The 14,101-nt window shown below is 41.6% G+C and overlaps 1 protein-coding gene across 1 annotated transcript in view; it reads right to left on the bottom strand.

The window, feature by feature from the left end:
• Window positions 1–14,101, bottom strand: part of Ccdc175 (coiled-coil domain containing 175) — a 53,322-nt gene that overhangs the window by 17,224 nt on the left and 21,997 nt on the right. The window contains exons 9-14 of the mRNA XM_057782816.1: window positions 12,119–12,255; window positions 9,559–9,669; window positions 6,435–6,506; window positions 5,250–5,385; window positions 4,492–4,623; window positions 949–1,087 (exon numbers count right to left, since the gene is read on the bottom strand). Coding sequence (XP_057638799.1) covers window positions 949–1,087; window positions 4,492–4,623; window positions 5,250–5,385; window positions 6,435–6,506; window positions 9,559–9,669; window positions 12,119–12,255 — 727 coding nt within the window. The remainder of the gene's footprint in view (window positions 1–948; window positions 1,088–4,491; window positions 4,624–5,249; window positions 5,386–6,434; window positions 6,507–9,558; window positions 9,670–12,118; window positions 12,256–14,101) is intronic.

Genomic DNA, 14,101 nt, shown 5'->3' with positions numbered 1-14,101 from the left:
GGGGGTGAATGAAGTTTCTATGAACCCGGTTAAATCATCAAGTGAAAGCTACACGAATTGATCAGCTGAAAATCTGACAAGAAATAGAAAATCAACTCAGACGGAAGACAGAATATCTGGCCAGGCTCTTACTGTTGTATCTATGTAGTCTTGACATTTTAAATTCTTGGAAGTAATTGCTATTCATTTTTAAGTACTTATTTCCTTCACAGTTTATCTTATTGATACAGGCTGTGCTAATCCCCATCTTGACAGTTACCTGCTAGCTGCTCACTCCCACTCCTCCCCCAGAAGATTGTTATTGTAGCATTCCCACCCCAGTCCTTCTTTTAGTTTGGGATCTGGCCTTCTGATTCCCATGGCTCTTTCATCATTTAGAATGCATGACATCTGGAAGAGGTAGCTGCTTAAAGACCTGTGCAGAGTACCTGGACAATGCCCCCCACTTCCGGATGAAGGCAAGAGTCAAACATTCTGAGCCTTAGGGCAGGGTTAGGTGACCAAACCTAATTTTTGTGGTGGAAACAATTGTTTTTATTTGAACACACACGGCTATATGCACACATTGTGTTAATATGTTATGCTGTGTGATGGAATGCAAAAGATACATACTTACAGACATGGGTCATATCTCTGAAAGTTTCATCTATGATAAGTCTTAAGGATAGGTTAGTGTGAGGGGGCATTCTACTTGGAGGAAGGAGAGAGAGGAGGAGAGAAGGGGCGAAGGGAGAGGAGCAGAGCGGGGAAGGGAAGAGGAAAGGAGAACTGATTGAGAGGAAGAACTTGGTGTGGAAAGAGGACGTGGTAGATGAAGCAAACTAGAAAGTGGATTTAATGGGATGGACAAGTTAGATGCGCTTCTCCTTGGGTGTGTGGTGGATTCTCACCTCCATAGTGTTGGCGGAGCAGAGGGGAGAGGAGGTGTCAGCAAAGCTTCATACACACCTGAAATATCACTGTGGAGGGACTTGAGGTTCCTGTTCTTTTCTTTGTATTCCTCCTCTGCTACCTGAAGGTGGGGGATGGTGTCCTCTAGCTCCTCCTCCTTTTCTTTGCTAATCTGCACTTCCTTAATGATTAGATCCTGTAAACAAAGTCAAGTCAGTTGAGGAAAGTGAGTCGGACCAGTTGCACAGCTTGGAGTAAAAGGGGAGGGGAGTACAGAGGTAGCTGGCACACACACTCTGTGGTTGATAGCTAGGTGCTGCCCTAAACAGCCGCCTTGGAGGTTTATCGTTCACTCTACAAAGATGCTGTCAGTTCAGAGTCTCTGCTGCTGTGTCTCCATTCCTACTATCTACGCAACCAAAACGTGCTTGAGAAAAACCACCTTTGGCTTATCACGTACTATAAGGTTTGCCTGCCTTTGTCTACATTGCCCATGTTTCACTCATGCTCCAAGAAACGTGGGCAATGTAGAAACAACTGGATATAAATGAATAAATGGGAAAAGGAACACTAAGGAAAGCAGGAAGGTATCGGTGTATTTAATTGTGCTGGTTGGTTTTGTCAGTTTGACACAGGCCGGGGTCACTTGCGAAGAGAGAAACTCAATTGAAAACATGGCCCCACATGATTGGTCTGTGGAACATGTTCTTGAATGACTGATGTGGGAGGGCTCAGTCGATTGCGTTTGTGCTGGGAAGATGTCAGTCCTGGGCAGGTGGCTTGTTAAAGCAGGCTGAGCAAGTCGTGAAGAGCAGGCCAGGAAGAGCGGTGTCTCTCTGCAGGTTCTGCTTCAGTTCCTGCCTCCAGGTTCCTGCATTGAGTGCCTGCCTTGGCTTCCCTCAATGTACTGTCCATAACCTGGGATATGTAAGCCAAATAAAGGCTTTCACGGCCAGGTTGTTTTTGGCCAGTGTTTTATGAACACAATAGAAACCTAACTCAAACATTCATCAATCTTGGGTTATATTTAGTTCCAATGTAATAATCATTTCTTTTAGAAAATTAGAGTAGATTTGTACATGGTGATGAAAAAGCAGAAACAGTAAGTTGGTATTTACTATCTATTCTCTTCCTTCAATGACAGGCATTCTCAGTTGCAGCTAGGTACCTGGTTCCCATCTGGAGTATGACTTCCCTTGCATGTGGGTATGTCTATAAGCACAGGTCATGGGTGCTGCTTCTAGACCCAGGCCCTCCACAGAAATGGCCCTAGTTTCTTTTGTTAAAATGTAGAGTACCTGAAAAGAGATGTTGACCGAAGCTGATGACTTAATGGTTTAGAGGTTTGGTGCTTCCCTTCCTTTGTAATTTGGAGGATGTCTTATAGAGACGCTAATTCATGGCCTACCTGACTGCTAGATGCGGACACGACCTAAGCCCAGGAACCTGGTTGCCTAGGAGACAGCCTAATGTGTTTTCCCCACTCAGTTGAGGGGTATATAAGATGTTCCAAGAATAAAGAGTGATTCTGGCTTTTTCCAAGATGACCTTGTAAGCTGTGTCGGTTTTAGGTTTTATTCCTCGCGACTCCGTTTCAGCCAGGTTAGGGAATCTATGTTGGACCCACATGGCCTCCGACACTATCCTCTTCCTGGCTGGCTGGTGATAAAGGTGGAAGCCATCACTGAATCTTCATGTCAGCCTCATGAGTGGGTACGTAGCATGTTAGTCTTTCTGAGTCTGGGTTACCTCACTTAGGGTTGAATCAGGATTGTCGCCCACAACCTTTGCATCGAACACTTAGCTCCCTATTGTTATTTGGGGTGGTGGTGGTGGTAGTTTGGAAACAGGTAGGTGGGATCTAGCTGGAGGGAGCCGGTGATGGGGCAATGTGCCTTTCACTGGTGTTTTGCCCACGGTTCCTTCCTGCCTCTCTCTTTCTTTTTTCATTCTGGCCATGAGAAAGCAGCAACTTCATTCTACACGGTCTCTTGATACCATGACGTTCTGTGCTATAGAGTAATCCTTCTGTATACTGTGAATATGTCTTACTCTCATTGGTTAATAGAAAAGCTGATTGGTCTATAATAAAGCAAGATAGGATTAAGCAGAGAAGTCAAATTTGAGAATGTTGGGGGTAAGAAGGGTGGAGTCAGAGGAGTCTAGAATCAAGATGAATGTGCCGTGTTGAAAGAAGGAACCACCATGGAACCGAGGGTAGATAAGAAAAATAGATTAATTTAAGTGTAAGAGTTAGCTAGTAACAAGCCTGAGCTATCGGTCAAGCATTTATAATTCATATTCAGCCTCTGAGTGGGTTATTTGAAAACTGGTGGGCAGGAAGGAAACATCCACTTATAGTCCTGTCTCATCACAAGCTCTTAAGAGTGGAGCAAGCCATGGATGTGAGCCTCTGAAAGTATGAGTTTAAAATAAAAGTATTTCTTTAACTCGTTCTCCTGTGTATTCATCACATGCAAATGGAAAGCTAATTAACATACCTGTGCTGGTTTGAATGAAAAAAATGTCCCCCATAGTCTTGGGCATTTGAGTCCTTGCTCCCCAGTGTGTGATATCATTTGAGAGGCTTAGGAAGTGTGGCCTTGCTGCAGGAAGTGTATCACTGGGGCAGGCTTGGAGTTCTTAATGTCTTGCCCTACTTTCAGCTTGCTCTCTCTGCCTCCAGCTTGAGGTTGAGATATCGGCTCTCAGCTCCCTGCTCTGGCCACCATGTATGTCACTTGCAGCCATTGTCTCCCACCAAGAATGGACTCTACCCTCTGGAATTGTAAGCCAAAAAAAAAAAAACTTTCTTCTCTAAGCTACCATGGTCACGGCATTTTATCACAGCAACAGAAAACTAAGTAACACAATGTCCAGCACACAGTGAATTCGAAGCAAGACAGACATCAGCAGGGTGTGTAGAGCCTCACCAACAATTAGAAGTACGCACATTAAAGCTTGGATGAAACTTACACGTGCTTGGCAATCATTATACGCCAAGACTTCTGACCCAAATTATCAAAATGCATTGATTTCGCTTCTACCCCAAACTTCAGTCTCTTCAGCTGTTCTTCCAGTGGCTGCTTTCAAGATACCTGCCCTTACTTAATGCTATCATTCGGAAAATGTGTATTTGTGTGCGCGTGGTGGTGGTGGGGCTGTCTGCAATCTACGACATCTAGAAGCCTCGATGCTTTTGAAGTCTGTTGTCTCCACTTTCTCTAATATCCATTCCTTGATTTACCCCTGGTTGGCCTTTGGGAATTTGTAAGGAGTTCTGAGATGCGACGCAGCTCCTCGCACTCTCCCCATCTCCCGCAGGCTTCTGTCACAACTCTACCCTTCACCCTTCCCAACAATGTTCCTTGCTTGCTGCTTGGCAAAATTTGCTTTATTTTGTTTGAGTGAAAAAGTAACTGTCCTATTTCTGTTTATTTTTCAGAAAAAGAAGAAATATGCAGAGTAGACTTTTGACCCTGCCTTTGTTCATACTGGAGATTTATTTTACATCCACATGATCAAGATCACACATAATATCATTCCCGTTTCCCTCACAGAATCCTCCAAAGTTATGCTTAGATGCAAAATAAAAATTACCTCATATTTGCTTAATTCTTTCATTAACTTTTTTTCTTTTTTGACAAATTCCTTTTCTTCTTCTACTAATTTCAGTTTAAGTTTCTGGATTTCCTTCACGAAGCTACGGATCTCCTCTTCTCTTTGTTTTGTCTAAGCAGAGGGATATGAGGTTGTCATTTCTCGTGTCATGGTTAGCTTTACATTGCTAAACTGCCTGGTAAACTCTTTTCCTTTACAAGTTTAGTCTTCCACCAAACGGTATCTACAGCACCCAGAGCACGGGAGGGTTGGGGAGTGGTGGTTGTACAAAGGGTAAACACAGGAGTATTACAGGGCGCGAGGGAAGTGAGGATCTGCTCCCACGCCCCAAAGGTGCACCTTAGAGAGCACTGCTCCTTCTGTTGCATCTCCCTTGGGCCAGCTTGCCCCAAGCTGCTGCACCTCACCACGGTTGATGACCTGAGTTTCATTTCTGGGACCCATATGGTAGAAGGGGACAGCCAGTTCCTTGGAGTTTTTCTCTGACCTCCACTTGAGCATGTGCTCATACATAATAGATAAATACCATAAAACAAAAAAGATTTAAACATCTCTAGTTAACATACACCAAGTAGTCAGACTTCTAAAGAAAGGAAAACAATACTTACACTAACCATACACTCAGGAGAAAAGAAAATACTTTTCAGTAAAATAAGGTTTATTTGACTATTGAGAGGATGTTAATGATTTCTAAGGTGGGGAACAACAATAATTCTAAACACTTTGGATTTCCTTACCTCTTTAAGCAATTCAGTTCGCCTCTCTTCTGACTCTTCAATTTTAGCAATAATTTTTCGCATGGCCACCTTTGTCTTAAGTAGCCAGCGTGCATGCCTTTTTCGCGCATAGGCTATTTTCCACTGAGCAATGACACTAGACATCAGAACAAAACAGAATTGCTGTTATATTGGCACAGCAGCTTACACAAAATGCAAAGCAAAACAAGTCCGACTACCATTTTACCACATTGCCTGGGTGAGAAGGCAGGATGCTGTCTGCCTCAGCACCACCCGTTGGCGGAAACCACACTGGGCTGCTCTCCTCTTTCAGGTTGAGGATGGAGGCTCCAGGGAAGGCGTGGGCAGAAATAGTAATAAGATTACCCAAAGCACCCAAAATACTAATAAGAAAGGTTCAAGTTTTAGGTTCTCAGAACAAACAAACAAACAAAATAAAAAACAAAAACAAAAAAAACCTGTATTTTTTGAGACTGGTAAAAATGTACAACTTGAGCCTTATAAATTAAAATATCAACAACAACAATACTAATAAAATATAAATAAATAAATTATAAATTAAAATATCAACAACAACACTAATAAATTATAAATAAATAAATTATAAATTAAAATATCAACAACAACACTAATAAATTATAAATAAATAAATTATAAATTAAAATATCAACAACAACAACACTAATAAAATATCCCTAAGTGATAGTGGGTGCTTATTAGTACATTTGATCTACATACTTTGAGGGATCGTCTCTTTGACATTCACAACAAATTCGTAAGGAGGGGGCCACCATCATTACCAACTCAAGGAGTAGGGATGAGAAGAGGTTAACTGAACCAAGCTTAGAACTAAAAGACAGAGTAGCCCATGTGAAAGTCTGTGACCTTAATTATTGTCCCCCATGTCACCCTTTCTGCAAATTGACCCAGAAGTCTGGCTGGACATCAAACATTACATCAATATTGGCAGTCGCAGTCTTTGGTGATTTCCCTTGACTGAGATGGAAAATTCTGGTTATTTTCAATGCAAAACAAAACACAATCTAACAAACACATCTAGACTTGAGTGAATTTATATATAATTTAATTTAGGACAGTAATTCTATTGGGCTGTAGATAACACATACTACTGATTATAACACACACACACACACATACACACACACACACTCTGAATCACATTACCTCCTCTGGAGTTCTTTTTCTAGATTATCGCTCAAGATTTTTACTTGTTTCCGATACACTTCCTTTGTTGCTCTAAAAACAATAAACATACATTGGATTTTGTATTTGTGGTTTGTCAAATACATATGAAAGTCTTAACATATTTATTATAATGAGCATGGCTAATTGTAAAACAACTGAAATTTTATTGCCCTTCTTACAAAGGGCATTTGAAGTGCTCCTGCAAGCCTTGGCTTGAATATCCAAGAATGGAGAAGAGAGTCTAGGCGAGCATTTAAGGCAGGCCTCTGGAGGCTATTGGTTAATAGGGAGGAATGTGGATGGCCAGAATGGAGGTACGATCTTACCAAGGAAAGGGTGTGAACATTTGTAAAGATACAGAAGAAAGCAAAGAAAGTCAGAACCCTGCCACAGCACAGGCTAGGTGGCTTGCTGCCCAGGGACTGTGAAGGGAACTCAACACTGGGCTATTGGAGGGGTCTAGATCAACAAGCTGTTGAGTAACCCTGCATTTTACACAGCTCTGAGTTTGTACAATACAGAACACAGAAAGGCAAGGCACATTCTTGAACTAAGAGCAGCTCTTAAGCGTGTGCCTTTTCTCCTGGTAGACTAGAAAGAAATGCAAAGACTCCAACCCAGGGAGCAGAAGGCTTTGTTTCTATTTCCACCCCTTCCAGCACAGCTTCATACACAGAAACAAGGTCAAATACCACTTAGGTAAAAAGTGACTTTGTGTCTTTTCAAAGACAGAAAAACTCATAAATGAAACATACACTTGAAATATTGTTGCGTGCTTTTTTGAAGGTCAGAAATACAAATTAAAGAATTCAAAATGTAATTAAGTCAACCAGGAACAACCACACCTCTGTCTCATATTCTAGTTGAAATGATCTAGTAGCCTATTTTAGATCTCTAAGGTTCTTCACAATCTTACCTCTCCTTTTTGAGTTTGTTGATTTATATATGTGCATAACATGTTCCAAAAATGATCTGAGCCAATTTAAAATAAGGTAAAAATAACACAGAATTACAAAAGTTCATAACAACATTGAGCTACACATTTGATTCTGAGCTTCTTGGTGACCACAGCAAGAACCACACAATAACTGATCAAAAGGGCTGGGTGTGAGGTGGAACCTTCTTTTAATCCTATCACTCAAGAGGCAGAGGCAGATGGATCTCTGCGAGTCCAAGGACAGCTTGGTCTACATAGTAAGTTTGGGATAGCCATGCCTACATAGTGAGATCCGATCTCAAAAAAAAATCTATAACCAATAATAAATTTGTATTATTTATTAGAAAAGTAAAATCTGAATGAGCCCAATTCTGTTTTCCTGCTCCTTCATAGGAGAAGGTCATAGTTTTCCTTCTGAAGCTAGCACAATGAAAAACAGATGTTTAAGTGGTTGCTTCTCTATGCAGAGACAATCATGCAAAGAACCTATACTTCATGTTTGTGCTGGCTGGCTAGTTTTATGTCAACTTGACACAAACTAAAGTCATCTGAAAGGAGGAAACCAAAGTTGAGAAAATGCCTCCGTAAGATGAGGCTGTAGGCAAACCTATGGGGCATTTTCTTAACTGGTGGTCCATGTGGGAGGGCGCAGTGCGTTGTGAGTGGGGGCACCTCTGGGCTGGTGGTGCTGGGCTCTTTAAGAAAGCAGGCTGAGCAAGCTATAGAGAGTAAGCCTGTAAGCATTACTCCTCTATGCCTCTGCATCAGCTCCTGCCTCTAGGCTCCTGCCTTGCTTGAGTTCTTACCCTGACTTCCTTAGATGAGGAACAGGATATGGAAGGGCAAGACAAACAAACCCTTTCCTCCCCAAGTTGCTTTGGTCATGGTGTTTTATCCCAGCAGTAGTGACCTTATCTAATACAATGTCACACCCCAGAGCTCCTCTGCTATGTGCGGTTTCCACCACCACGTGTCCTGGTTGTGTAAGCTGGCCTTGTCACTGCCTTGTATTCATATAACGTGCTCTTTTGTGCCTGATTTGCGCTCATTCTTGTTCCTTCGGTCTCACTGCTGTGGTTGAGCACTATAGGAATCAAGTGTGCAAAGCATGAACACTTTGATTCTTACCCAGCTCTAGAGAAAATACTTTCAGCTTTTCCCCAGTTAGTGTACATGTAGGGTTGGCATGACCTTTTTCTGGCTTCTTTAGGGATTTTTTTTTTTAATGAAAGGACTTTGAACTTGGTCAAAAGATTTTGTGTGTGTGTGTCTATTAGGATAATTATGTGATTTCTGTTCCTGAGTCTGTCTATGAATTCTTAGGATGAAACAACTCAGTCAAGAAGTATCATTTTTTATATGTTTTGGTGAATTTGGTTTGCAAGTATTTTGTTGAGAATTTTTGCATTCAAGCACATAAAGGAAATTATAATTTGGTACTTTATAACTTGTCTGACAGTTTTTGTTGTTATGCCTGGGCTATTGGAGGTCTATTCAGAAAGTTGTTATTTATGCCTTTATCTTAAAATGTTTTTCCTCTTTCTTGTAGCTATCTCAAAGTCTTGGGTCTTACTCAGTCTTTGATTTCTGCTTTGTTGGTTCTGATGGTGCCAGAGATTGAACCGAGAGCTTGAGTATGAAGATAACTGTGTTGAGCCATGCTCCCATCTTTACATTGGTAAAATTTTAAGTGGAAGATCATGTTATAGAGTAATAAAATCCAATTTTAAATGTGCACAATAGATACACATGTCTTTATATTAATATGCATACAAAGTATGTACAGCAAACTATTAATAATTATTTCTGTGGAGAGATTAGGGTAACAATTTTCCATAAATTACACAATTTTACCTTTAAATTTTAAATTTGTGACTAAGTATTACTTTATTGGGAGAAATGTAAGTGACTTAGAATGGCAGAAACGATGGATAATGATGAAGAGTGTTGAGATAATGGGCAGGCACATACTTGTCCCCGGCCCTAAATCTGGTCCATCTCTTTGTCACTCTGTTTCTGGAGCACCTGTCTGCTCCTTTAGTAAAACAGAGAGAGCTAATTATAAATTTACTTCCCTGTAATACACTACATGCCCATACAGACTTATGGTTCCAGCTTAAAGAAATAAAGACAAGAAGAGTAAAGATGGCAAAGGCACAAACATACTCGTGAAGATTCTGCAGGGTTTCAAATCCTTCTTCCATGGTTTTGATGTCGACTTTTCTCTGTGCTAGGAAGTTTTCTTTCTGATTAATGAGCGCGATCTGTTTCTGATTTCTAGCGTGGAAAAAGAAGTGATGGCCATTTTACTGAACGTTGGGATGATTACCCAGAGGAGCTGGAGGTTTGAATGCGGAGGTTTAGACACCATAGGCAAAAAAAGTCTCTTTATTTGCCAATACAAAAATTGGCATATATAAATCCTTTTTAAAGGAAGTAAGGGCTGGAGAGATGGCTCAGTGGTTAAGAGCTCTTCCTCTTGCAGGGGACCAGCTGGGTTTGATTCTCAGCATCCAGATGACAGCTCACAACCATCTACAATTCCAGCTCCCAGGGATCCAGTACCCTCTTCTGACCTCCCTGTGCACCATGCACACATGCAGTGTCCAAGTAAGTATACATGCAATAAAAACATGCATGCTCATAAAATAAGTAAATCTTTTAAAAAAATTAAAAGGAGCTTGGGAAACTTAGATTATGAATAATTTACCAGATAAACCAATAGAAACAAACAAGTCTCTGTTCAAGCAGTGGATTAATATAAATTTACAAAGCCGGGCGATGGCGGTGCACGCGTTTAATCCCAGCACTCGGGAGGCAGAGGCAGGTGGATCTCTGTGAGTTCGAGACCAGCCTGGTCTACAGAGCTAGTTCCAGGACAGGCTCCAAAGCCACAGAGAAACCCTGTCTCAAATATATATATATAAATTTACATATAGAACTTGCATAAACTTTACAATTCTCAAGTCACCAAAAGAACACTAACTGCAATATTAACACAAGACGGCAGGGGTAGTTGTCGACTGCTCCATCAAATGGCTGCGCCTCTCTGTTAGACCAGTTCTGAGGGCAGGCTGAACATCTCAACTACAATGGGACCTTGGGCAAGAAACCTTCCCTGTGGATAAGTCTCCATTTCAGTATCTCAAAAATTAGGGCTACAATACCTGTCTCATTGGTTCACTGCTGACAGGGTATGCAGGCCTATGAGACTTCTTATGGTTGATATTTTTTTGTGCTGATATACAGCAGAGAAAATGAAGCTAAGAGAAATTCACAGTTTTGTTTAAATAATGGCGATAAGGACTTTTCTGGAAGAGAAAGCATCCCATCTAAGTGACTCACCTTCAAAACCTCATGTGTTGCTGAAAGCAAAGTAACCTATGCTCTCTAAGTTCGATGTTTCTATGTTTAAGGATTTGATGATGTTTTGGGCACATATTGTCCTGGGACCTTTCAGAAGGGATTTAGTGTAGATGGGGTGTTGGGGGTGGGGTCCTCATGATGAGATCAGTGCCACTCTTTCTCTATGTAAAGAGAGAAAAAGAGGAGGAGGAGGAGGAGGAGGAGGAGGAGGAGGAGGAGGAGAGAGAGAGAGAGAGAGAGAGAGAGAGAGAGAGAGAGAGAGAGAGAGAGAGAGTATTTGTAAGTCAGAAAGAGGGTCCTCACCTCCTCACTAGAACCTAAGCATGTTTGTGTTGGCAGTGTCGTCAAGGTTCCCAGCTTAGGCCAACCAGTTGATAGCACTGTGTTATGGAGACTGAACTGAAGACAAAAGGCCACGATGATAGCAAATTTTTAGTGCTGTGGTCATTTGCCATCAGCACAATTTAGAATTCTAGATGATGACTCTAGTAGTTATCTGGAGAGAGTTTGCACTCGCGGAGTCGTAACTGCTGGTATTCTGTGCAACCAGATGATGCCCTTTGGTTGCAGCAATGTATAACTTAAAGGTTCCAGAATGAGCATAAGTTCAGCCTCACATAAATGGCCCTGGGTGTGCACAACAGTTAGATTTCATGGGCTGTAACTCTGGTTGTACCAGTGGGCTTTCTTTTCTTACAACATTTCACTTTTCAAGACACCACTGTGTGGTGTTCCTACAGAAGGCATCAGTGAACACTAGCAGTAGATGAAGTCCTAGGCACACAGGAGAATTAGACGGAATGCCTTTTCTGGTGTCTTGACCAGAGATTTGCATCCTGTTGTTATAGGATAGTGTTGAGTCAAAGGGTTGGAAGCAGACAAGTTGGGAGTGGAAAAGAAGAGAAGACATTCAGAGAGGCAGGTCAAAGCAAGCGGTGGAGCAGAGAGGAAGGAATGGAGTGGAGAAATATTTGGGAGGTAAAATTATCAAACTTTGGGGATCAAACGGAGTTTAATAGGTAGTAAACAGGAAATGAGTCTTTTCTGAAGTCATGGTAGGTAATCAAACTCCTACCTGAGAAAGGGAAGGCACTCTGCCAAGTCTCACACAGTAATTATTGTTTCCTGGGTCTGATTTACAAGTGTTACTAATGCACTTAGTTTTGATGGATTTAATCTGATCTAGAAGAGAAAAGCATTTCTTAGCACTGTAGAGGCAGATTAGAAGTATGCCAACTGATTATCGAATAAAGAGTATCTTGTTGTCAACAGTGTTGAAAACGAAGATGAGCTTAGATGGGCCATCACGTGGACAGCAAGGCAGACAGCCATAGCTGTGGCAAGCAGGGGAGAGACGTACTCATCATAGACCTTCTGTTTCTGGAGGTACACTTTATCTTCCTCCTCCGTGACCATCTTATACTGTCTGATGAGTGAGTGCAGAGTCTCTCGGAGTTCCATGTTCTCCATTTCGGCTTTGTGTAGTTTTTCCCCCATCTGGAAAAAAGGGAGCGAGAAAGAGATAGGATTAAAGGAATTGATTCGATAGATAGTAGTCTTTGGGTGAGCAGTGTCAACAGTATAGCAAATGCTGCGCATAACACAGCAGATCTCGCACAGAGGGCAAGCAGCCTAATTCTGCAGTGAATCTGTGACTGTATGCTTTGGAGCTTTTTCTGGGAACTTTGACAATAAAATTAAGGCTGTAAACATTGACATGAAGCCGTAGAATGATAATCCACGCTGAAAGGGAATATTACAGACAATCTTTGATCATGAAACTATTTTGTTTCCCTTTCCAAGAATATAAGGTGTAATAGGGCAAAGGAAGTGCTGTCCCATAGAAGCCCCCACTCAACGATTCACTGACCATGGTTGCTCCATGGTAAATCAAACGGGATCTTCTGTATCCTCCAAACCCTCAGCGAAGTGTGAGCACCATGAAGTTTTTCCTTCAACCCAATATTGATGGGAGATGTTTTAGAAATAAGAAATCGCAGAAGATTCTAAAAGGCAAACTTTGCATTTTCTATGTACAAATGGAATTCACATGAAGTGAAGTGATATACAAACATACACATATATATGTATATATACACATATATATGTAAGGTATTGTAAATTGTAGAGATGCAGAATATGGGAGGATAGGCATTAGAATGCAAGAATCATGATGATATTTGATAGAAGAGATTTTGAAGTTGACAGAAGTGTTTGAGCCCAATTCCTTGACAGATCCAGAAAAATGACTGTAGTGCTAAGTGAGGGCAAACAAAGCCACCCGTGCCCATTGATGCCCTTCAGGAGGGAAGAGCTTGTAGCTGCAAGCCTATATTGAGATGCTTGAAGTGAGAGAAGAGAGTTCGCTTTAGTAGGAATGGTGGGTAGTTCAAAATGACTCTCTGGCTGAGAACAGTCATCTTGTGAGTGTTCAATAGCTAATAATATTGTGAGGTAGAAGTCAACCTTGTTCTAGGAGAAGGCAAGAACGTAGCGTGAGATGGCTGCCATAGAAAATTTCTGCCCTTAGGCATTCACCAATATGGAAAGTGCCATATGGGGACTTAGTTTTCTTGGATACCCAGGGGACAAAAGCCAATGCAGAGAGAAAATCCAGACATCTGTCACTGTAGGCTGAGATGTCGAAGGGTTTTTCCCAGCGAAAGTTGAGGTGGATTAAGGTAACTGGAACTGTAACGCCCCCCCTCCATGTCTGACATAAAGTCAAAGATGATCTTCTCCCGAGGACATCATCATCATCCTAGGTATCAAACTGTGTTCTAAACATTTTAATTGCACAATAGCCAGCATACAGTTTCCCACCAAAAAAAGAGGGAGAAATAATAGACCACACATCTATGAAAGCATCTGCTATTAGAATTACCAAATACTAAACTACACAGCTCCTGCTTATTTTGCTCAAAGAAGTATGGCTGCTTGACAGCTGGGGCTGGGAACTGGAAATGGGAGAGTGAGATAGCAGATTTGAAAAGGCACCAAATATTTAGCAACTGAGAAATCTAACAGCGCAATTAAAAGCATGGGTGAGAGTGTTCTCTCTGGAGCGCCGCAGTGGGAGAAGAGTGCAGGAAACACAGAAAAGCAGGGAAGACAAACTGAAGGTGTATGAACGAGCACCAACGATAGCATACACAGCTAGAGTCTGATAAGACAGCGGTACAGTCGCGTGGACATGTGACAGCAGAACTTAGAAGACACAGAAACTCAGCGAACAAGCCAACTAAAAGGAAATAGCGTCAAACAAACGAACAGACAAAGCCAAAGACAAAAATCTGAATGAGGCTTAATCAAAAGAAAAGGTTGCCCACATCAGTGAAACTGA

Source organism: Chionomys nivalis, chromosome 10 (genome assembly GCF_950005125.1).
Source record: "Chionomys nivalis chromosome 10, mChiNiv1.1, whole genome shotgun sequence".
Lineage (NCBI taxonomy): Eukaryota > Metazoa > Chordata > Mammalia > Rodentia > Cricetidae > Chionomys > Chionomys nivalis.
Note: the sequence above shows the minus strand (reverse complement) of the source record. Positions and strands in the feature narration are given on the sequence as shown.